Source organism: Mya arenaria, chromosome 5 (assembly GCF_026914265.1).
Source record: "Mya arenaria isolate MELC-2E11 chromosome 5, ASM2691426v1".
Classification (NCBI taxonomy): domain Eukaryota; kingdom Metazoa; phylum Mollusca; class Bivalvia; order Myida; family Myidae; genus Mya; species Mya arenaria.
In genome coordinates, this window is record NC_069126.1 from 31734316 (window position 1) to 31759724 (window position 25409).

The 25409-nt window shown below is 33.2% G+C and overlaps 1 protein-coding gene across 4 annotated transcripts in view; it reads left to right on the top strand.

Annotated features, from left to right (window-relative positions):
- LOC128234779 (homeobox protein LOX2-like) overlaps positions 1–24460 on the top strand; it is a 73203-nt gene extending 48743 nt beyond the window's left edge. For all 4 annotated transcript variants that reach the window (XM_052949296.1, XM_052949298.1, XM_052949297.1 and 1 more), the window contains one exon: positions 17940–24460. In XM_052949296.1, the coding sequence (XP_052805256.1) occupies positions 17940–18256 (317 nt within the window). In that variant the 3' untranslated portion in view covers positions 18257–24460. The remainder of the gene's footprint in view (positions 1–17939) is intronic.
- The last annotated feature ends 949 nt before the right edge of the window (positions 24461–25409 follow it).

Here is a 25409-nt window from a genome sequence, read left to right on the forward strand (position 1 = left end):
CATCATCATCATCATCATCATCGGTATCAGTATCATTAACATTATTTCATTAACATCATCATCACCACCACCACCATCATCATCATCATCATCATCATCATCATCATCATCATCATCATCATCATCATCATCATCATCATGCCTCTCATGTTCAGCATGGTCCATAACTCTTGCTGTAGCACTAACCTATTAATGATCCTTTTTTTACTTTATCACTACCGACCAGCGTTGGCATTTCAGTTGGATTTCTCTCATGTTTTATAAGTTATGGAAGTGGTAAAAGTTTCTGTACAAAGAGGACGACATTCACACCAAAGCAATCATAATACCCTCGAAACACAGACGAGCAATACATCGGTTTATTTAAAATGAGGGAACATATGAAATCGAACTAAAATGACCAAATTTGTATACATTATAGTACCAACTCGATGCGTTTTTTAATGTTGTCTAAGGCAGTAGTAATGATTCCATTCATATCTGTGAACTGATTTTCATCAAACTTGGTAGTATTATCGTTGCGACGAACCCTGTTGATTACCAAAAACTTCTACCCATAAAGTCTTTCTATTTATAGAACAAACCAGAATAGAACAAGACAAAAGCGATGGTTAAATGAATCTGCATTAACCCACTTCGAAAGAGAAAGTTACTCCACTGGAAAAAATTTATATTCATTTTTATGATGTTTTTACTATAGATGAATTATGGGTGTATCGAATTACTCAATCACAATTTTCAATCACTCGTTGTCGCCTTGCCAAGTCATAAAACCTTACACACTTTATAAATTTTATATTATTTTAAATGAATTCGCTTTTCGTTTCAACAATGAAAGTTGTCATTAATAGCATCGCAATAAAACGTAAAAGCTAACTTGGTTTAGGTCATAAAGATGGGCGATTTATCAAAACCTTTTAAACAGTCCGATAATTGCAAAGCAACTCTCGCATATTGAACTGTTATCAGTTCATTGAGGGCAAACATTTTCATTTTTGTTTTCATTCATAAGGAAAATGTCTATAAAGTTTTACTTCATCGTATGTATTTCTATGTCATTTGTATGATTCATAATGCTAGAAATGATGATGGGTAATGATGCTGCTGCTGCTTCAGCTGCTGCTGCTGATGATGATGATTGTGGTGATGGTGATGGTGGTGGTGGTGGTGGTGGTGGTGGTGATGATGATGATGATGATGCAATAGGCAGATTTTAAAAAAGTGCTTAGGCACTAGAATCATCATCATCATCGTCATCGTCATCATCATCATCATCATCGTCTTTATCATCATCATCATCGTCATCATCATCATCATCGTCATCATCATCAGCATCGTCATCATCATCATCATCGTCATCATCATCATCGTCATCAGCATCGTCATCATCAGTTTCATCATCATCATCATCATCATCATCATCATCATCATCATCATCATCATCATCATCATCATCATCATTTCGCAAAAACACATCTGAGTTTTTACATCGTTAGTAAAACTGAAATTCAGTGATGTTTTATGACGAATCTTATTACGAAATGAATAAGCACTTTCTTTTAACACCTGTTTAAAACACAAAATTAAGACACCATAATAATAATGCCTTTTACATTAATCAAAATATGTCAAAACTATCACAATTGTGTTTGACTTTTATGGTATAAGAAACTAGAAATAACATCGTGGGTTTGCGAATGTAATAGGACTACCTGGGCTATTCACCTACAGCAAAATTTCTTAATGTACATTAAACTCCAATTAAATTGATATATGCGACAATTTGAGAACATTCAGAAACGAATTTTAAGATGCCTTTTTTAACACTTTCAAATCATAAATGATAAATGGTATTTGTAAAGATAGGGGATCGTTTACAAAGAGAAAATTAATATTCTGGAAAAGTTAGATATTAATCGTGTTGTTGGGTAATAAACAATGAAAATGCGGCATATGAACATCTCGGTGGTATACAAATCGTCAAGATTGTTTAAAGGTGCACTTTTACTCCAAAATAAACAGTACCGCAATTAATACAATTGTTTTAATTTACCGAAAAAGATGAGTGAATATCGATAACAATGGTTCTTATGAAGGATACCGTGTTTAATGTGAAAGAAAGGTTCGGAAAACACGGTATTTCTACCTCATTAAACGATAGTTAATCGCTGTACATAAATCGTGTAGGACCCACCAGTCATTTTATATTTTTGCGTTTTCAGCTATTAAATGCACGGCTACAAATTTGTTTTTAGTAATTAATATTGTCCATAAATGCATTATTTAGTCAGTAATGAAATGCTAATCACTCAAAAGTTATGTTTGTTATACATGTGTATGTATAGATTTAAAATACGAGTATCACTTTAAAACTTGATCAAGAAGGGCATGAAAATTATACAAACGCATTCATTAACACATTAATGTAATACAACTTCTTACGCATTGAATCGAATATAAAATTCCAATTTTATACGTCAATTTAATTACTACATGTATTTAACATCGACATGAGCTTGCAAAATTTATTGTTCCAGTTTATCTTTTTTTAATATGGCGATTTTGAACCTATTAGTGTAAACTAAGCATTTTGTTGTCTTAAAAGAGCACACTTAGTTAAACTAAGCATTTTGTTGTCTTAAAAGTTGATGCAATATTATAAAAAAATATTTCGAATGTATTATTATGTTTAACTTCTTTCACTCAAAATATCAAAACAAGAAAAAACATATGATTTGTGTATATTAATGCATTAAAATTAAAAGTAAAATAATGGTTTCATCTCACCTGGGGACGGTGGTGTTGCGGGCATCCAACAACAGTTTTTAGGAAAAATATATACTGTGAAGTCATATTATCGGGTGGCGGTCTAACAGTCACCTGCCATGTAATGTCACCAATGATGAAACTCCCTCTCAAACAAGAGAAAATACGTATGTGTATATGTTAGTGAATCAAAAGTGTAGCTATTTAATCATTTGCATATAAGCCGTGTATTATGCAAATTAAAGGGGGAGAACTTTTATAACGTATCAGGACTTCTTCCAGTTGCTTAAAACTCTTTCGTACATATTAGCGTTCACATTCTTCTTGTCAGGAAAAAAACGTATCTGTAGCCTAGCGGATTAGGAGTCCATCTATTGGGCGGGAGATCGTAGGTTGAATCTTTGGCCGCGTCATATCAAAATACGTTGGTATTTTTGGGGGTTTGTTTGGCGCTCACCATTTGACTTGAAAGGGAAGTGCTATCAAAAGCGGTATACTCAATACTGGCCTAACTCAGGAAAATTATAGCCCGTGTGTCCATGCTTTACAACAAACACTGTAAAAAACCAAGAGGTCTTTTCGAAAAGAGCTAGGGTATCACACCTGGACTTCTCTTCCGCGTGATGTTCCTTCAGCATAAACGAAGGACCCCCCCCCCCCCCCCCCGCTTGCACTCTCATGGGTATTTTTGACCGCAATGTATATATATTCACACATTATACAGTGTTGTAAAAAAGTTTAAAAAATCGATAAACATTGGCATAACAATACATTTCTCTTGATTATTATAGCTTTATCTGAACATCCCTTTGGCCGTTGGTTATTCTGACCGTCATAATAAAGCAAACTCGTAAATACAAAAAACAGCCGTAATAGTTACACAATTGCTTCAACGAATGACAAATGCAATTACAACATAAATATTGTATCAGTTGCAAAGCATATATCAAGTTACAAATGGTCTACGGGAATGCTGTGTGTTAGAAGTTGTTAATAATGATAATGGGTGGTTTTGATGTGTTTTCTTGCAGGTCGTTCTTGTCCACAAATAATTTATGCTCTCGTGGTCTATACGTTTTGCCTACAGAGATATACAGACTCCCTTTGATAGACTTTTATAAATATTTGAAGTGACAATATTGACATTGTTGACAACAGGTTTGTGAAGAGTCTCAATATGAATTAACTGCAAATGTTGTTTTCGAAATCCTGCCCCTGGAGCAAGGAAACTTGTCAAAATCCTCGGGTAAGAGGAGCCCATCCCTCGAGCAAGGAAACCTGTCAAAATCCCTCGGGTTGGAAGTGTCCTCCCTGGGGCAGGAAACTTTTCAAAATCCCTCGAGTCGGAGAAGCCCTCCTTAAGAGCAAGGAAACTTGTCAAAGGCCTTCGGGCTTAAGAGCTTAACCCTGGAGTATGGAAACTTGTTAAAATGCCACTGTTTGAAAGAGCTCACCCTTTGAGCAAGGAAATTTGTCGAAATCCCTCGCGTTGGAAGAGCTTAACCCTGGAGCATGGAAACTTGTTAAAATGCCACTGTTTGAAAGAACTCACCCCTTGTGAGATTTCTCGAAATCCCTCGCGTCGGAAAAGCTTAACCCTGGAGCATGGAAACTTGTAAAAATGCCACTTTTTGAAAGAGCTCACCCCTTGAGCAAGGAAATTTGTCGATATCCTTCGGGTTGGAAGAGTTACGTGATTCAATAATTCAGTGAGATAATGTCCGGCAGATGATCTCGAAGGCCCTTTGAAAATCTGTCAATAATTACTCGCAGTTGAAAACCTATTCATGCCCTATCATATCCCTCCTGCATTTAAACCCACCTCTTCCCCATCAACAGATGCGGCAACATAATTTCCTAGGTGTATTACTATTTGGTGCAATGAAAGTAAAAGAAAATTTAGGTATTAAGAATGCACACAGCTAAAAAAAGTTTTTTTTCTGTAACGAATCTCAGGACAATTATCTAATAAAATGTGTTACGTTCTGCTATCATAATTGTAAAAAAAAGTACCAAAATGAAGTCCAGCGTCGTATCCACTGAGCTAAGACGGCTTACTCTAATTGGGTGACATAATTAAGCTATACACCTACCTCGGTTATATCACGTGATAACACCGACTAGCCAATCACGCATTAGGAATGAATTCTACCTGGTAGACATACCCAGTAATATTTTTTAATGGAAATAATACGAAATAACTGCTAAAATTAAATAAATTGTTAACTTTGTGGTACTTCAGTTAGTAAGTTTCAATGCATTGTACACATCGATGCCAAGTTTATGTCAGTTTTCGACAAGTTTCTTTTTTCCCGCTATTTTATCATACGGAGTACAGCCCCTTTAAGTGGATTGTCCAACTAATTTTACAGTCCAATCCAAACAATCGGATTCCACTTTCAAATTTAAACTTACTCTACAAGTTGGTGATTAAATAGGGCCCAAAAATAGTTTTAGAAAGTAAATTCCCTGTTATAAATCGAAAGTGAAAATTTCAAACTCCGTTGTTCTATTCTAAGCAAATTCACTGTTATAAATCGAAAGTAAGAATATAAAACTCAGATGACCTGTCCAAGTGAATTCCCTGTAAAAACTTAAATTAAATTAAAAATTGTTATTACAAGTAAATTCACTGTTATAAATCGAAAGTAAGAACATCACACTTAGCTGACCTATAAGAAGTGAAACTAAAGCTTACACCGTCTCTGAGATTGATTGCAAAGTTTGCTCGGGGGAAAAGAGATGACCATATGTCTCTATTTTCTGACTTTGTCCCAAATCATACGTCATCATTACCCCCAGATCAGACACTACATTTTGTCTGTCAATGTATTTCAGGACAATAACGCATTTGCCTTCATGGCTTATTGCTTGGATGACAAAGAGCTTTGTGCACGATTGGACTTATATATTTGTTTCCCGGGGGTGAATCGGGGTGGGAATGGCAGGCATACACATGGGGTTAGGACAAACAGCAAATGTTGCCTTTCACTTATTTCCCATCCCTTGGGCATGGTGAATGAGTTGTAAAAGGGAATTACTGGGATTGGGGATATTCAAGGAATTAAAAGTTATATATATATATATCATTTCATATTTCAATGGTAGCGGTCCAAACGGCTCTGTCAAAATTCCTCCAGTCAGAAATCATCCGCTGTATGAAAACCCCTTTAATACGGCCACACCCTGTAAAAAAGAATAGTTATTACAAATACTCATCTTTAAATTAGAAATCTGCATTCTATTTGATCAGAATGAAAAACTCTTTCTCCCCTTATTTTTGTTGGTCATTCGTCTAAAAGCATTCTAATAACTAACGTTTAACTCATGGACTCTTTAGTATGCCAGTACAAACGTTGCTTTAAAGTCGGATGATAAAGTCAAGGGGAAACGTATACAAAGTTACAGAAGCTCCATTTTGCAACGTCATAATACACTACTTTTCGTGTTTTAAACTCATACACGTAATAACATCTATCCAGGTACATGCCATAATACACTTTGCACACCCAGCTAAGACAACACTTCCAGTCAATAATCATTATAACACCAAATATACCTTAGACATATAATACGTCGTCTTATAACGTCATAATACTCTTTTCTTATAATAAACACATGCACGCAAAGATATATATCAAAGTACTTAAGAAACTTTGATCATCCTTCCAGGACAATATTACTAGTTCTTAATCATAAGTACATCTTTGAGATATAAAGCATTGGTAAAGCAAGTACACCAAGGATAGTTTAAAGCCATCTTTCCTCCAAAGGAATGAATATGTTGTGTATCAAAGAATTTACCTTAGATTTGACATCTCCAGCTTCCGTTACATTTCCGTCTTAATCAGGACGTTAATTTGATCTCCGTTTCTCGTTAGTACGAGATTTACCGGCTTAAGAAATTCAGTATCTTTATAGCGAAAATATTGAATTTCAAGCTTGGTTGAAGTAAATCAACCGCGGTGTGAGAGGAACTCAGAGAACAAAGTTCTGTTTATGAAGCTGATTCTCACCATTTATGGATAATGAATGTAAAGATAGTTGAAAATAATGAACGTACATGTACCTGAAAATAACGAAAGTAAGTGTAGTTGAAAATAATGAATGTAAATGTAGTTAAAAATAATGAATGTAAATGTAATTGAAAATAACGAATGTAAATGTAGTTGAAAATAATGAATGTAAATGTAGTTGAAAATAATGAATGTAAATGTAGTTAAAAATAATGGATGTGAATGTAATTGAAATTAACGAATGTAAATGTAGTTGAAAATAATGAATGTAAATGTAGTTGAAAATAATGAATGTAAATGTAGTTGAAAATAATGAATGTTAATGTAGTTGAAAATAATGATTCTACATGTAGTTGAAAATAACGAATGTAAATGTAGTTGAAAATAATGAATGTAAATGTAGTTGAAATAATGAATGTAATTGTAATTGATAATAATGATTCAAAATGTAGTTGAAAATAATTACTGTAAATGTAGTTGAAAATAATGAATAAACTTGTAGATCAAAATTATAACAATATACTGGAAATTCAGCATGTTTTGACTTTAGTGTTGTTTTTTGGTAACTGTATGTGTATACCACGTGATAAATTACGTCATAAATGCTACGTTGGAAGGCACCACTTTGCTTCGACTGATGACTTTAGACAAAGATAACATTTCTTTTTCTTCACGATTTTAAATGAAACAAATGGCAGTCGGAGAGTCCCGCCTTCATTTTATTACCGGAGTTTGATTAAGTAATAAGTTTTCTCAAACCTGTTTCCCAAAATAACGTCTTGACAGTGCTCCGTAAGGCGGTTGTATTGTGAAGAGTTTTTTCCAATGTGTTTTGTGAAACTCAACTCTCAGTAGAACTCTAGTAAAAGACCGAAGGCGGGGACATGTAAGGGTCGTAGACTGCGCCATGTTTCATTTAAGATGGTGAAGAAATATTAAAGTTATTCTTGTTTAAAGGGTTTATTCGAAGCAAAACGTTACCTTCCGACGTAGCATTTATGACGCAATTTATCACGTGGTATACCCGCACTGATGTTGTTGGCTTTAGCAATGTTCTTTACAATCGGCTCTACGAGGAGCAGAACTTATTTTGGTCATAAAGGTGTAAACAACAAACAAATGAGATCAGCATCAATATTTCAGAATACATAGGATCCGTTTTAACATATTACAAATCTAATGTATGTAAAAGGTTGTCTATTGTATGCATTAACAATCATATCTGACCAGAATAAAAACGAAAATGTATCAAAAAACCCAGGGAGAACTCAAGTAAACGTGCGGGTGCTTTTTCTCAAAAGGGCACCATATTCGGTATAACAACGTTAGGCCTTATCCCAGACGAATGCTTATCTGTACCATCAGAACATCGAACCATAAAACACTAATTGCATTCTGCAGCCCCCGATGCAGGAAAGCACAATTTTATGACTGGCGCACATTTCCGGTAGTAAAAAGTAGTTCCTAAACTTAAATATAGTTCCCAGTTTCAAGGCGGGACTCGTTACCCTGGTTACGGTGTCTGATTCACGTCATCAGCGAAGCATTTTATAGTTTTTGCAATATCTCGTAAAGATTAAAATTTCATTACTTGTACAAGTCACGACAGCGTTGTGAACATCTCGACAGATGGCGAGCATTTAATATTAAATGTGTTCACATTTATTAGATTAATAATAGTTTCAATGTGTGGTCTTCAATTTTAATCTGTTTTTATGTATTTGAATATACAAATTTGGATTCAATATTATATTCATCTTTTACTATGAATCAACAAAATATACTATGGATTCAATATTATAGTAGGCTTATACTATATATCAAAAAAGAATACAAGCATTGTTTAATTATCAAATTGTGTGCATTATTGTGTAAAAACGGCGTAATATTTTTAATTAGCCATTAGTGAATTTACTTTTATTGTTTGTTCAAGGCACTCCAAATTCATTACCCCCTTGCCACACATAAACTGTAAGCCATTAGGCAATTCAAAAATAAAGTTTAAAGCATAACCAAGAATACACTTTAAGTCACATGTTGTTTTTTGCAATAATAAAATGCAATAACATTTCAAACGGCTGCGTTGCGTGTATGACTTAAACATGCCATCATATGCATTAACTTGTCGGCAGGCATGTTTTAGCACATCCCAGACGTCGTATGTTAAAGTATGACCAAACTAGTCTATACCATCGCGTGTCTAACATACGTATATACATATAGACGTAATTGAAATGTTGAATTCAACGTCCCCGGATAGGACAAAGTGCTGTACCATTATCCCACATTACATGCGCGCTGTGCATGTCTTCATGTGGTGTTTTGAGCTGTCCCTGGAGTTGGTAGAAGAAATCAATACTTCGCTGGTGTTGAAGCATGCTCCCAGCCAGGATAAAAGCGAACTTCGGAGCCGCCAAGGGAAAGCATATATCCATTATCAATTACAAGGTCCACATAAATATCGGGATGGATTTTTACACCCAATTGGTCGTGATAATGGAACAATAAATGTTTCAAATCATTGACGACGCGTTGAAGCTATGATTTTTTGCTTGTTATTGCCACCGAAAAAGAAATAATCGTTAGTGATTAAAGTCATTTGCAGACGACATAAAATGGCGATCGTTTGAAAATTTGCAGACGTGATCTACGATTTGCATTTATGAGGAAGATAAATTTTATGCAGATAAATAAAAGTTTAATTGTCGTGCTACCGTACCACCTTTGCCTTTTGTGATGTAAATGTTACTATTATGTGGGGATGAGCTGGCGCCATTATTGTAACAAACACGCTGAGAGTTTTAATATGTTCATGAAATAATATTGTCTCATAAAATTATACTTTTGATTTCCATTCGGAATTCCTCTGCCATTTTCCATCGAAAACCAACCTAGGATGTATGTCGGTACATCTGAAAAAGTAGTTCGTAAATTTTTAAAATAATAGCATCTTTAGATTTATTGTTTTAACGAGTAGTTTGTATATACATATATAAATTCAAATTGATTGCCAGTGAAGTGTATTATTGCATAAATAATTAAGATTCCCAAGAGTAAAGTAATGATTTTTTACTGTTAAATTAAAATTACATCGCGATCTACTTGCAGAGTAGTTAGATTTAAAGATTACTGTCATTGTAAACCGTCCATTTACATCCGATGTTGGTTTCGATAAAAATGGCCGAGGAGTTCCAAATGGTCTGGTTCTAGAATCATCAGTATTCTAGGAACGTACATATTACAAGTTTAAAAGTGTAACGTCTTTCCAAAGCCACACTATTTTAATTTCGTTGTCGACGGGTTTTGGCCGCAAAAAATGGCGTGAGCGCCGCAATAAAAATTAAAAAGCGGAGCGTGCAAAAAGGAAACCATCGTAATCCTTCATAATTGATTTGTTTATTGTTAATCCTGATCAATTACAATATAACTCGCTCCTTTTGGTGTTTGTTAAAGGAAATACTCAATAAAATGTCTGTTTTATGTACATGTTTCATTCGTTCTGAGTTGTCACGGACATAATGTAACATGGTTATGCGTTCCATTTCGATAAATACATCTTTATAAGAAAACGCTGATTGTCATGTTTGTTTTTTGTGGTCCAAAAAGGAATTTTCGAAGGTAAAAATAGGCAAAGCTTTTGGAATTTAAGAAATATAGGTGGGGTTAATCCGTCAAACAAAGCGTCAAATGGGTGTGCCTCGAGGTATAAAACTGTTTCTGGCATTTATTATTAAATAATAACCTGATACATGTATTAAGATCACTCGCTGACCTAGCGGTGGGTGTAACCTCCCCCACCCCGAAAATTGAGTAATTTAAAAGGAATGACAACATCGGAAAAAAAAAATGAGTAGTATGCACCAGAAAACACCATTAAAGAATAAAAGACTAACCAACACCACCGGAAGAGGACCCCAAACATCTCCCCATAACCACATTTCAACCATATATTTCTGGCTCTGTTTGGAGCGAAGCATGATGAAAGTTGTACCCAAAAGTAACGCCCCGCCCACTCTTATTCAAAATCTTGAGGCCGTTAGTAGATAAGCAAGATGATTTGCAAGAGTGCGTTCTTGGGTAGGTGTTGTTTCGGTGAAGCATGATGAAAGTTGTACCCAAAAGTAACACCCCGCCCACTCTTATTCAAAATCTTGAGGCCGTTAGTAGATAAGCAAGATGATTTGCAAGAGTGCGTTCTTGGGTAGGTGTTGTTCGACCATGTTTTCGATGCCACTTGACGATTCTACCTTTTATACAAAATGCTAGATGTTTTCCTTTTGACATTGCAAATCAGTTGAGGAACGGCACATAATGGTTCTACTTGCTGTTGTTTCGGTTCGACTATGTATTCGGTGCCGCTTGACTATTCTACTACCAGTACATTGCTGCTAGATGTTTACATTTTGACATTGCGATTAAGTTTAGGAGAGGCACATATTGGTTCCATTTATATTGCATTATCTTTCGTTCAATGTACATGTAATCAATTTCCATCATAATTTTATCATATCATACATTATGTTTTGGTGAACATATATACACAATGCATCAAATGAGGTCTGAAACTACATTTTCGCACACAGAAGTACATAATTACTCCAAACTTCGAAGCATCCAAGACTTTTACGGTACTTCTTTTTTCCGGATTGGGGATATAGTCAAGTTAGTTAATAACTTTATATTCACGTTATTTTTGTTCTTGATTTGTCGTGTCATACAATCGGAACTCCTCGGCCATTTTCATCGAAAACATCCTGGGATGTATATGGGCTGTAAACAATGTCAGAATTCTTAACATTTAACTACGCTGCTAGTAGATCGCGAAGTAATTTCAGTTAAGCAGTTCAGCCTAAGGACTTCAGTCTTATTGATCTGTATTATTTATACAGTCACACAATTCACTGGGAATCAAATCAAAATAAGTAGTATAAGTTAGACATTAAAACATTACAATTAATTATTATTATTATCATTATCAGTATTATTTTCATTATTATTTTCATTATTATTTACATTATTATAATGATTATTGTTACTATTATTATTATAATTATTATTATTATTATTATTATTATTATTATTATTATTATTATTATTATTATTATTATTATTATTATTATTATTTTCATAAATAATTACCATTATCAATTTTATTATCATCATTGTTATTACTATAATTATTATTATTATCATTATTATTATTATTATTATTATTATTATTATTATTATTATTATTATTATTATTATTATCTGTCTTATTATTCTTATATTTACGAACTTCTTTCTACTAATGCCGGATAAACATCAGAGGTTATTTTCGATGGAAAATGGCCGAGGTGCTCCGACTTCGTTTAACAGAGTATCAACGAGAACACTATGATACCTTTCTTCATATTCCTCTGGTCAGGAATGTCTACCTCTTGGTCATGAAAGTCAATATACTTGTTAACGACGTACTTTTACGACCAAAATATTACTGGATATAATACGTATTAATTGCTAAATCTCGTATAAAAACCAGGTACCAATTGATTTTATGGCAGAAATAACGTTTTACTGCCATCCACAATAGCTCTAATGCCACCCTAGTTTTGGTTGACTGCCAATTTTACAAGGATGTGTTTTTTCCATGCCTTTCGAAACTTACGCAAATTCATGCGTTTTTCTGCCCGTTTTTTAAGACCTTCAGCGATAAGGGTTTCCCGCTTTCTTTTCCTTCATTTTTTCAGTACCAATTTGGTTATTTTAGATTCCATGTGTTGAATTAAGTAGTTTTGAGTTATAATGATTAAGAAAGTTGGTTGACTTTCTTCAATTTGCGCATTGATTTTGTTCGTGCATGCGTTCCGCTTTTTTCTTTGAAGGCTGGTATTTTCTTTATAATTGAATGATATTCCTCGTAATTATGAAATATTATGAAATTATGTGTGCTTTATTCATTTGCATTCCCATCGAGCCTTATAGATATATCATTAACGTATTGAACCAAACAAAGCCAGGTATAGGAGTTGCAGTTAATTGGTAAGAGGAACGTATAATTAACGTAACAACAGGTTCTGTATAGCATAACAATTCAATAGGCCATGTGGCAAAAAGAGTTGCATTCTGTTCAACATTACGCAATGATTAAAAACAGGCCTGGGTGGTAAACATTAGGGTCAACGTACAATTATGTCTGGCGTGTCCTTCTTATGAACTGGGAGATGAGTATCATTTTGCACTCACTTGTTATCTGTTATATAAAGCCAGAACAAAGAAAACCGTTTTAACTTGCAATTAAAGATTTTAATGATGCCGTCTCGGTTGCTTTAGAATAATTTGATGGTTTAGGTTTTTTTCAATGATAATGTACGGTTCTATTACTAAATGTCATTTTTAATTGGCGAATGAAGAATTAGAGTATACGTTTCTGAAGGGCTTTTAAATCTGGGATCGTCGTGCGTTTTTACTGTTACCATTGCATGAAATTACAACAGATTGTGGTAATTCTGAACTCCCAAATTCATGAACTTCGAGACATATGAATGAAACGCTGGTTGCCAACATATTCAGGGATAATTCTGAAGAAAACTCGATTACAATTGACCTAGCGGTAATAAGTGTCGGCAATTTAGCAAAATAGGCGATTTTGAACACAATATGTCGTTCAAGATGGTTTTAAGAAGAGGTTTTGATGGTATAACACATGTGTTACTATTATAGCATGTGTGTGTGTGTGTGTGTGTGTGTGTGTGTGGTCCGCCGTTTGGGTTGGACCATTATTGTATTTCATCTTCAAATGGATTACAACATCAACCATATTGCAAGATTTAAAAATATGTAAATTGTGCTCTTCAACTTAAATGTGTGGGTCGCTTAATCATAATCGTCTCTATGTTTAGGAGATGAAGCTCAAGGAAGCAAGCGTCTGTCGCTCTAACATCATTACCTTGAATTGGCGCAAAGGTAGCACTGAAGCGTCGCCAAAAATACTTGAATATGCACTCTTACTCCCAAATAAGATGTTACCACAGTTAATACAATTGTTTCATTTACTGAAAAAGATAAATGAATATCGAAAACAATGGTTCATATGAAGGATACCGTGTTTCATTTGAAAGAAAGGTGCAGAAAACACGGTATTTCTACCAAATGAGACGATTGTTGATCATTGTAAATCTTTTAGGATCCACCAGTCATTTAATAGTTGTATAATTTTACCAATTAAATAAACGGTTTCAATCTTGTTATCAGTAACTAATACTTTCCATAAATGTATTATTGACATTAATAGTAAGTAGTTAAAGTTTTATTACTCAAAATTTTATGTTTGCTATGCATGTACGAGTGTCACTTTCATATGGCCTTTACTTACTACGAAACACGGGACGCTTTTTGATTGTAAGTCAGATGAACATGCTCAAAAAGAGAAATACAGAACACGTCTCCGATTAGTTGCAAATATATCAAATTCGATTTTTTTTCCAAACTCAATCAATCAACGCGTGTCTTACAAACAAAAATCTTACTTGGTGATTATATCTTAAATGAACCTGATTGAAAAAGCAAGGGAAAACGTCTTTGAAGTGCTTCAAAGGTGTATCTTACATGACATTCTACCAAGTTTGATCTAAATCGATGAACCTGCGTCATCCTGTATATTCTTGGGATCAAAAACACCAGACAAAAACAGACAGCTTCCCAACGTGTCCCAGCGCTCAGTCGTGGATGACACTGGCTTCGTGTGACCTGCCTTGTCTTTTACATTATTTATTGGGTATCGATTGCACAAGGCCCGGAGGACATAAACAATATCAAATTCATATTCTGAAGGAACGGGGCAAAGGCATAAATAATGAGCCCATACCACGCAATAGGCTTACAGATCAAAGGTCTTGCTTGAGTTGAGGCGAATAAAACAATGTGAGAAAACCCATTGAAATCGCCACCAACGATACCTAATAAACTTAAATATTGAAAAAGACTTATTTATAATTAAGGACTTGAATTACGTCAGTGCTATCTGTCTCGATATTCAAAGCCAGTCTTTAGATCTATTTAGAATGATATATGTATTTGTGAGGACATTGAATTTAACACCTGGTTAAAGAGTCGGAAATGAACCGAACACGAAGACAAAAGGCAGGTCCAAAGGTTAATTACCACTTAAGTGTCGTTTACAAATAGGACCAGCAAATTAACTTTACTATTTAATGCAATTTGACTTTAGACAGACATATACAATTTAAAGATCAATCTTTGATTTATTGCGTGAACTTTATATGGTAGAAGCAGATCTGATAATAATAATAATAATAATAATAATAATAATAATAATAATAATAATAATAATAATAATAATAATATATTGTAGTAATACTTAATAATATTTATGAAAAACATATATAGTTATAATAATGATATTAACAATGATAATGATAATACTAATAATGACAATACGTATAATAATAAGGATAATAATAATAATAATAATAATAATAATAATAATAATAATAATATCTGAAACTTAAGTATCAATTTAATGACTTTTCATGATTATTTTATTATTTTCAATACTCGGTTTACAATTTCATATAACAACTCTAACTTTATGGTATTCTTTACTGCATTATCATATACTTATTTTACAGCAATATCAACGACATGCCAGTATGACTCTTTGTTTATCAGCAGTGTTTAAGATTGTTAACACTTTAAGAGTTATGGGGTGCAAAAAGGGAGTTTCGCATGGGTGTGAAAAAAAATATGTTTCGATTTTTTAAATGTTCATGCACTCACATTAACATACTCAGAATTATCAGTGTGACATAAAAGTAATTATATCAGAGATCAAATAACTAATGACGCAATAAATGGTTATTATTACACTTTATTAGCCATTATAGAACATTAAGAATATATCATAAATATGGAAGTATCTTAGTGCAGATTCGCAACCCCAACATATGTTCGCAGGTTTAACAAAGATTGTGCAATATTAATGAATATTTGGGATATAAGTTGAAGCAATTAGTAGAAATAACAGGTTTTAATTGATCAAAATTCTTTTGAAGATTGGCTATGAGTGGTGCTCACATGTGGCCCGAACATGTGCGTGTAAACTTGCTTCTTTGGAGAACGATTATATGTGAAGTATTATAGGTAATTATTTCATTTCCTTAATCACCAAAATCAGCCATTTTAGCAGCAGCTCAGGACTAAACACTTTGGGCGGCTGAATCTTAACACCGCGAAACCAGCATCGCGAAAACCCATTACGGAATATTCAGCTCGGCAGGGGTCGTCTCAAAACAGTTGGAGATATATGAATACAGCCCATTTACGTTATTATATCGCACTGTAGTGTATGGAGACGCTTAACGCTATACCGGGGGTAAATGGTTTTATGGTTATTTTTCATCTTCAGAAAATAATTGTCAGAATTGGTGGTAAATGTGAAATGTCTCATTATACAGGGAAATATGCATACTCAGGTCATAACAAAGACTACAGTGTTGATGGATAATTTGAAATTGATGGAAAACATGAAAAATGAATGTTTGTTTTTTGGTCTGGTTTGTGGTTATAACATAGCGAATCACGATGGACCTCGTAAAACGAAACATCAACATTTTGCCCTTTCTGAATTGTCTCCCTTTTCTGATGTTAGAAAGATATATCTTAAACGTTTTTACTTCATGTACCCTTCTGTGTCCAAATTTCTACAATCATTGAAAATAAATGATAAGAATGACTAAATTAAAAAAGCATTCTATATCAAAGAACCTCTTGTTATGATAAATAGTTTATTGAATGTTGAAAGATAAATATTTAGTTCTGTCTCTATTTATTGTTGCAATTAGTATGTTGTTTTTTATTAAGTAAACACCGTATGACTAATTATAACATCATTGTTTTACCATTTACCATAACGTGTTGTATATACACGTTCACATGATATGTGAAAACATGTATGTATATGAAGACGATGTGCATTGTACAAGTCTGAATAACATGTCTGTTCTGTTATATATGTTATTCTTATATTTAAAGATGATGGTACAGACAAAGCCTCATTGTCATTCGCCATTTAATGATACTTTTTAATAAAAAATGTTATTATTATAATTTTAATACACACTAATTATTTCAAAATATATATTTGAATGTCGTGTTTAATAAATCTGTTTCGTTTGGTGTAAGATATTTTCGGAAAAAGGTTTGAAAAATCTGTATCTTGTTTTCCGTATTTTTTACTTATTGATCGCTGATCTCGTAACTTAGCTTAAAATGACGTTGGTTAATCTAAACAGCTTAAACAAGCTATTTTTGGCAATTGTGGTTATTTCATTGCTTATAAAATGCATTTTTAATAGCTTTTGTACGTAGCAAGTTTGATGGAAATGTGGAGTGTAGACTCATGCAGTGATGTTTTGTAAACAGATGCATTACAAAAACGTCCATAAAATGATGAAACAAAATAGAATCAAAACATGTTCTTTTTTTAGACTATTTTAACATAGTGTACCATTTTTTTTTTATCTTAATCCAAGGTCGTGCTACATAAGCAAAATGCATTTGTACTATGTAGACTTCGCTCCATAATTTTTACTAATATAGCTAACAATTCTTAACTTAATGTTATACACGGATCGTATGTTAGTCAAATAATTATATTTCATTGAATTAAATTCCAGGAAACTTATTTTTCATTTAGTTTGTCCCGTTGAATAACAGGTGGTAGAAAAAACATATATTGTATAGAAAGAGATGTGAACGTTTGGAGGCATCACATGTGTCCACGGCTTATTGAAACATGTGAATAAAAAAGCCCGAATGATAAATACTTTTTATTCTCCTATAATTGAAGAAATGACTCATGTGAAGTTATAGCATTAATGGTTTTTCACGTTTATGTTTCATCTCTTATCATCAAAACACATGCAATATACCGTTCTAAAAGACGTCTACTCAGAGTAAAATAAAATAAAAAAGGGTTTTTGTTTTTTTGCAAAAAGGCGTTTGTTTTAAAACAAATATAGATCTAGATGCACATCATTTTGAAATAGAAATTTCAATTATTACGAAGTCATTACGCCAAAGGACGTCTATCAATGATATGTATGATGAGGTATTGTGGATGTATTTAATTATTGATTAATGATTTTATCATTGCAGGGCCAAACTCGAATCAGAGGAGGAGAGGACGACAAACCTACACGAGATTTCAGACTTTAGAACTCGAAAAAGAGTTTAAATTTAACAGATATCTTACGCGTCGGCGGCGGATAGAGCTATCTCATATGTTATGCCTGACGGAAAGACAGATCAAAATTTGGTTTCAAAATCGAAGAATGAAAGAAAAGAAGGAACTTCAGGCAATCAAAGAACTCAATGAGACTGGCCGTGCCGCTGCGTCGCCGGAATTAAAAACTAAGTCATCGACGCCAATGACGTCGACGTCATCCTCAACAGAGACGCCAGTAGCGAGTTGAAACATTGCAACATACTAGACTAGTAGCTGTGAATGGATTGATTTCTAGTTTAAAACAGGTTAAATGTGCAAAATATGACTTGTAGACACTTTGCTCACTGCCGGTAGAATATAAAGGGGGCGTCAAAGGGCGCCATGTTCTTTCTGGTACTTGGCGTCAAATACCTGCTTAAAGCGCCCATACGCAATGACCAGTCGTTCGGAACATTGTTGACGGGTTAAATTTCACAACATCCCAAATCATTGAGGAGAGCGATCCGACTGTTCATAATGTATACAAGGCCATGTTTCTGGTTTTAGGGCGAGGCTACCAAACAACACCACTCGACACCACTCCAATCTTAAAATAAAACACAAAACAAAGACGCCGAAGGCGACGCTATGAAACCTGGACATTTGCCAATTGGTTCCATATAAGACTCGGTCATTTGTGAAAGGGTCCAAACTTTCAGGACAGATACTTTTGTGTCCTGTTTAAGGCTTGGATGAATTTAAATTTAAGAAAGACATTCTGAAACAAACGGTTCCGAGGCAATGTCATGTATTCATAGATTCTGTCATGCATATTCTGCAGTGTCTGTTTAAAGTGCTGAAATAGTTAATTAGACACTCGAGGACTGAACACACCGGTAAAGTGTACATTTCTGAAACGAAAAATGACGTTCTTGTACATGTATATCAATCATTATTGTTACATAATGATGCTATGTATATGTAAAAACAGGGTCTTTGTGAAATTTAAGGTTTATTATTGTAAGTTATTTCATAGATATATCTCAATTGATGTCATACATTTTGTCTACGATGAGCAGACGGGTTGAGGACATTGTGGGTAGGGTCGTTGGTTCATCTTCAGTTTGCCATGACAGTTGCTGTATATGTTTAATGTTTAATATTATTGTGGTTATTTCCTACCGAAGGTGCACGGGCATGTTTGTTTGCAACCTTTGGAATTGCAAGATGAAATGTTGTTACCTTGTGTGAAACAACAAAAAAAATCAAAGAATAGTACCATTTTGAAACGATTCAAAATATGTTTGTGCTAAATAAATAGTTTACTCTCTGCAAATAATTTAAATAATAAGAGTGCATTAAAATTCAACTGATAGCCGTTAAAACTGATACGTTTTTTCTGCATAATTTTCAAGGTAAACTCATTCTCTATGTTAGTCGTTTTCGTGTTAATAGAACAGAGCAGAACATACGTTCATTAAGAATAACAGTGAAAATATCAACTTGATAATATACACTGTTTTTAAATTCTCGCCCGTTCTGCTATCCAAAACAAAGCTGGGAATAAAAATCAAAGACGTCATTTCCATAAATGGAAAAAAAACTTCTTCGTTCAGTGTAAGATCACAATATATTTCACCTCGTGAACACAACAAGTGAATATAACTTTTTGAGCTCACTCGATGAAATATATTACGATCTTACATTGAAAACAAACAATTATCATCTATAAAACTGCTTCAGCGAAATGGTATGACACTTCATTATCAGACAAAATATATACTATTTGTTAAACATACATTTTTGCAATTCCAAAGAAGTAAAGGATCTGTCTACTTAGTGTTCATAATATTTGGTAATATTTTTTTCACGTTATGTCCACTGAAAAAAGTATGTATGTTTTTATTTTTTATTTTTTGTCTGGCCCGGTCAAGTGTTCAATTCATATGATGAAAACCCTTTTTGGGGACTGCCATTTATTCCTAAGGCATAATATATTATGTATACTTTTTACCCTGTGTGTCTACATTTGTTCTAGTTTAAAAAATATACATTATTCCTGTACGTCATTTAAGTTAGGTGTTAATATATATTTTAGCTCTTCTCTTTATTTGTGATATACGAGTTATTTAGGTTTAGTTTAACTACTAGTATAAGTATAAATTATGACTAATCATACGATATAATTATTACACGACACATTTAACATAATAAATATAACATATGGTTTAATAAAACCAATCAAAAACACGCCTATTCAGTGCATGCTATAAATCATACACATTTGGGAGAGTGTTCTGTATTTAAGAAATGGTCATTATAAAGTTAATTATTTAAAGCTATGTCATTATTTTAAGACGTGATACACATTAGCCCCTTATATATATTTAACTCCTTTTCCGGTTATAATTTCAATTCAATTCAATTCAATTTATTCAAGTAAACATCGGCCACCGGCCAAAAATACACAACATCCAATTACAATAAAATTGTAGTTGCAACATAAGATTTACTTATTTATCATGTTACAGATGGTATGCATAGATTGCTTACTTAATATATAATTATGATTTTCAGTTGACATTTAAGAGTAGAAATCATTTAAATCATTACCAGATGAATAGCAATTTAGAATATATTGTCTACGAATAATATCGATTAAGGACATGAATGATATTCACAATCAAGAACTGTCAAATGTTTGTTCAGACGAAATATACACAGTTTCTCATGGTTATGTTTTTCAGTATATTTTTCTTGCACAAAAAGGAAAGATTTAAATAGAAAAGAGAGGCTAATGTATATCACGTCTAAATTAATGAAATAGCTTTAAATAATTAACTAAATAATGACCATTTCTTAAGAACAGAACACTTTCTCCAAAATTCATATCATTTATAGTATGCATAAACCGAATAGGCTTGTTTTTGTGTGTGTTTTTTCTTTAATCTGTTCTTTGGAAAATGTGTCGATTAGCTTAATGATATAAAAATATGTTAAATAACAATACACTAATTAATATACGATGGATTTGAGCCTTTTATACTTTTTATGCTTTCTAAATTAGTATTTTTTTAAATGTGTATAACGACGAACTTAAGAGCTACATTAGTTATCAAGAAATGTTTTAAAGCTGCACCCACCTGTTTTAACAACTTTTTTATATTTTTTTCTTGGAAAGAGGATTTTTTGCGTCAATATCTGAAAAATAGGGATTTAAGGTTACTGACAAAAAATCAGATCGTATATTTTCATATTTCCGTTCGAAAATTTATGTTTTGTGGCATAAACCGTACTAACGGTTCAAGAAAAATGCATAAAACATTAATTTTTAAACTTAAATATAAAAATCTGCGATCTAATATATGTCAGCAGTCTTATATAACTGGTTTCCATGGATATTCGCAAAAATTGGCTCGTTCCAAAAAAAAAAAAAAAAAAAAAAAAGTTGTCAACACGTTCAATCTGTGAGGGTGCAGCTTTAAGAGCCATATCAGTAACCAAAAATGTTTAACACAACTGATATCTTATCTTTTCTTATTTTCCCTGCTAGGCAGATCAATGCATTTGAGGAATTTAAAATATAACTGCATTTCTCACATGATTGCAAAATAATATTTATGATAAATATTTCATGACAATGTTGTTTGCGTTTGTGGCTGTCTTGTGTTCAATTTTGTTGTTGAAACATGTTTGTTCATTGTTGCGTCCGCTTTTGTTTGAACTGTTTATTCCACTGTTTAGTTAAGCTATATAATATTGTATACTACATTTGTATATTACCTTTGTTTTAATGCACTGAACTATGAAAAATGGATAATTGTCTCATATGATTTTCAAAAAACGAGAAGTCGCAACGGTGTTTCAAACACATTCGTGATTGCGTTTGTACGGAAACCTACCAGGGCCATCACCATCCGCCCCTAGACTTTTGAAAAAAAAACAACGAAGAAAACATATATTTTTCGCAAAATTGGCATTTTTTTTTTAAAGATTGTAGACTTCTTTATATAGTAAAACTTCCAGGCAGTCAATTAAATTAGATTTCACCCATCCAACAATGGATAAAGAGTTTGTTTTGTTCACCGGACAAGACTTAATAAAAAAGATTCACCAAAGAAAATTTCAAATCTCGAATCTTCTGATTTAATTTCACATGAATACACAATGTGTTTTTTATCCAAAGAACATACATTACAAGTTTGAAAATTGTAACAAACAAAGTTGGCGTTTCTTTTTTATTGTCAAGTTATAAGTCGATGTGTGGGATCGCAATGACCCTAATGGGATTCCGTACGTTTGTTATGACATCTGTTTAAAACATTGTCACTGGACATAGTCAAAACCCTTAGTACGAGACTTTACATAGTACTTATATATACTAAATTGTAACCGCCCTTTTTTATATAATGATTCTAATATTAAAATAAATATAAGTTTCCTTATGATTTATTTCGAATCGGAAGTTCAAGTTTTAATATTATTATTTTTTAAAAGTAAGACGTTTACAGACATGAAAAACGTGACAAATTTCTGAAAAAAAAACAACCTGTTCCTCTTCTGACGTTTGACTAACAGTAAATACTTGTAGGGTAAACTTACATAACTATTGCTTGTATTTATTTCTATTACTTTGTTAGACATGTATTGATTCCTATGTAGCCTGCTGTTCAATTAGGGTTGGTATTCAATATTGGTCTTTATTGAATATAAGAACGATGTAGCTAATCGGATTACTTATTATAAATAATAAACCGATATAATGAATGAAGTCAATAATGTATGACCATAAGATTAACCTAAGTCATATCTGGATCTACGACGATGTAGCTATTCGGATTACTTTTAATAAACAACTAACCGATAGAATGAATGAAAAGTCAATGATGTTTGACCACAAGATAAACTGAAGTCTTAATTGGATCTAAGAACGATTTAGCTTATCGGAGTACTGACCGAGAGAGTGAATGAAGCTAATGATGTATGACCATACGATTAACTTAAGTTCAATATTGAATACCACGCCTGACATGGCTTGTATATGACATGTTTGTAAACGTGTGTTTTGCTGTTGACCATTCCCTTCATCTCCGATAATTGGGTAAATTGCTTGTAGAATTGTTTCCATATCCTCATGACATATCTGGCACCTTTATATGTGACGTCAGGTTCAGTTATTAAGGGAAACGACCAACACATAAGCTAGTTTTTTGACAGCTATATATGTGACGTCAGGTTAAGTGATTAAGGAATCCGACCCACACATTAGCTAGTTCTATGACAGCTATATATATGTGACGTCAGGTTAAGTTATTAAGGAACCCGACCCACACATAAGCTAGTTCTCTGACAGATATATAAACCATAATATTGAATGTTGATGTCTGGTTACCCCAAATTACAACTGGTATCTTTTCAAAGGGTTTTGCTGTCGGATTACTCATATGCAAACCAAAATGACAGAAAATGCATTAAACACAAAGTTATTGCAGTTAATATATTTGCATATTTTAAACTCTAATTGGACGCGAAGTTACCATTTTGCAATTTCCCATTACCCAAAACCTTGTTTGTTATGTTATTGTTGATCAAACTTTAACATTTTCACATAATATCCTTTAAAATGATACAAACGTATTATGGCGAACCTGATACCTACATCTACTAACAGTAGCATATCATAATCAATTGTGCACTTGTTGAATCGTTTTAAAGTGCAGCCATGTTTATGGTTAAAAAAGCTAACAACATCTTCTTAATTCTATTTTAATAATCACATAAAATATTTTCACTTCAACTCGCTATATTCTCACCAAACTTGCCACAGAGGTTTTTGGACAACTGAATTCGTATGACGGATCGGTTCAAATATGCCATTTATAGTTTCCATTGTTCACAGACAGCTGTCGTCTATTTGCACACAACTCGGTCACTTATTTTGATCTCTTACTCTATTAACAACAGCTTGAACATACAAACATACATACGAACAACCTTAAACATCAACAAGATAATCGTTTAAACAAACCGTATTTTTATCCGTATATCAATTTTTGTTTCTTACTTCCGTTTCCGCCATATTTGACCATTTGTCCCAAGCATTAATATATCAAATAAGTTAATGCTACTTTCAAACGAGATTATATTCATTACATTTGAAATTGTTTTCATTGATGACGTCACAAATCTTATGACGTCATTGAAATATAGTGCTATGTTAAGTGATTTGTTATCTATATTGACGTCAGCTCTGGTGTGTTAGTCATTCTTGAATTGTGTATGTTTCTGAATGTTTCTTGTAAATGATCTACATTATAAATATGTTTTCTTTCATATATTTAATTCTATTTTCTGTTATTATTTTATTTCACTTTGATACAAAGTATCATCCGTGTCAATGTTATGTAATGCATGTTGAGTAATTTCTACCAAACCAAACGAGAACTTACGCAATAAAATATAGGAAACAAAACGTGTGTTTTTGTTTTTCCCCATTCAGGTGGTCGAAATTATATTTTGTCCAAAGGGATGCAGAATTTTCTGAAGCTGAACTGCAGTAAATTTATTAATGGTTAAAGGCCTAGTTTAAGCCTTCTATAAGTGACCCCTCCAAAAAAAACCAAAAACCAAACAAACAAACAAACAAAAAACGGGTATTTGTACACAACCTCTGTTAATTGCTCTTAATCTTATTGCCTAATTGGCTTATCAGATCTCCAATCTGAGTATCCTGCTGCGCAGTTTTCAATGTTTTATCATAAATATGGACCCTAAATGGCCCTAAGCCAAAAAATAAATACACAGGAAATCGGCCCCTACTGTGACACCAGTGCGGTTAGCAGGAGATGCACAGCAGGAGATTATCATGCCAAACATTCCTTAAACTAGGCCTTTAAGGGTTGTAAGTAGATCTATGTACGTATATAAATTAATGATTGATGCGGTGCAGTGGTTTTGCAACACGCGTCGCATCAAATCACTTGTTATTTTGTAAATGCATTCTTTATGTACTTTAATCAATACTGTAAAACATATAGCTTTTGAATTAAATTGATGAATCGATAACACACAATGATAATGACACAGTAACATTTAAAACATTAATTTATAGTTTATACCATATTTTAGCTAGATTATTACGAAATCATTATTCAACCTCTGATGAATGAGAATGGACGAAAGCTGATAGCTTATAACATCACTCACGAGTCCTTTTCTTGGGCATAAATCAGTACTGTGTCCTTTTTAAGCGGCCATGGTAAAGAACTCTTGGGGGAGATCGTACCCAGAACCTCTCGGGTTAGAGGTAAACACTTATGCCACTATACCACTCTCACCCTGGTGGTGATCGAACCCACAACCTCTTGGGTGAGAGGTGAACACTTATACATCTAGACCACATTCACCCATAAAACAATAAT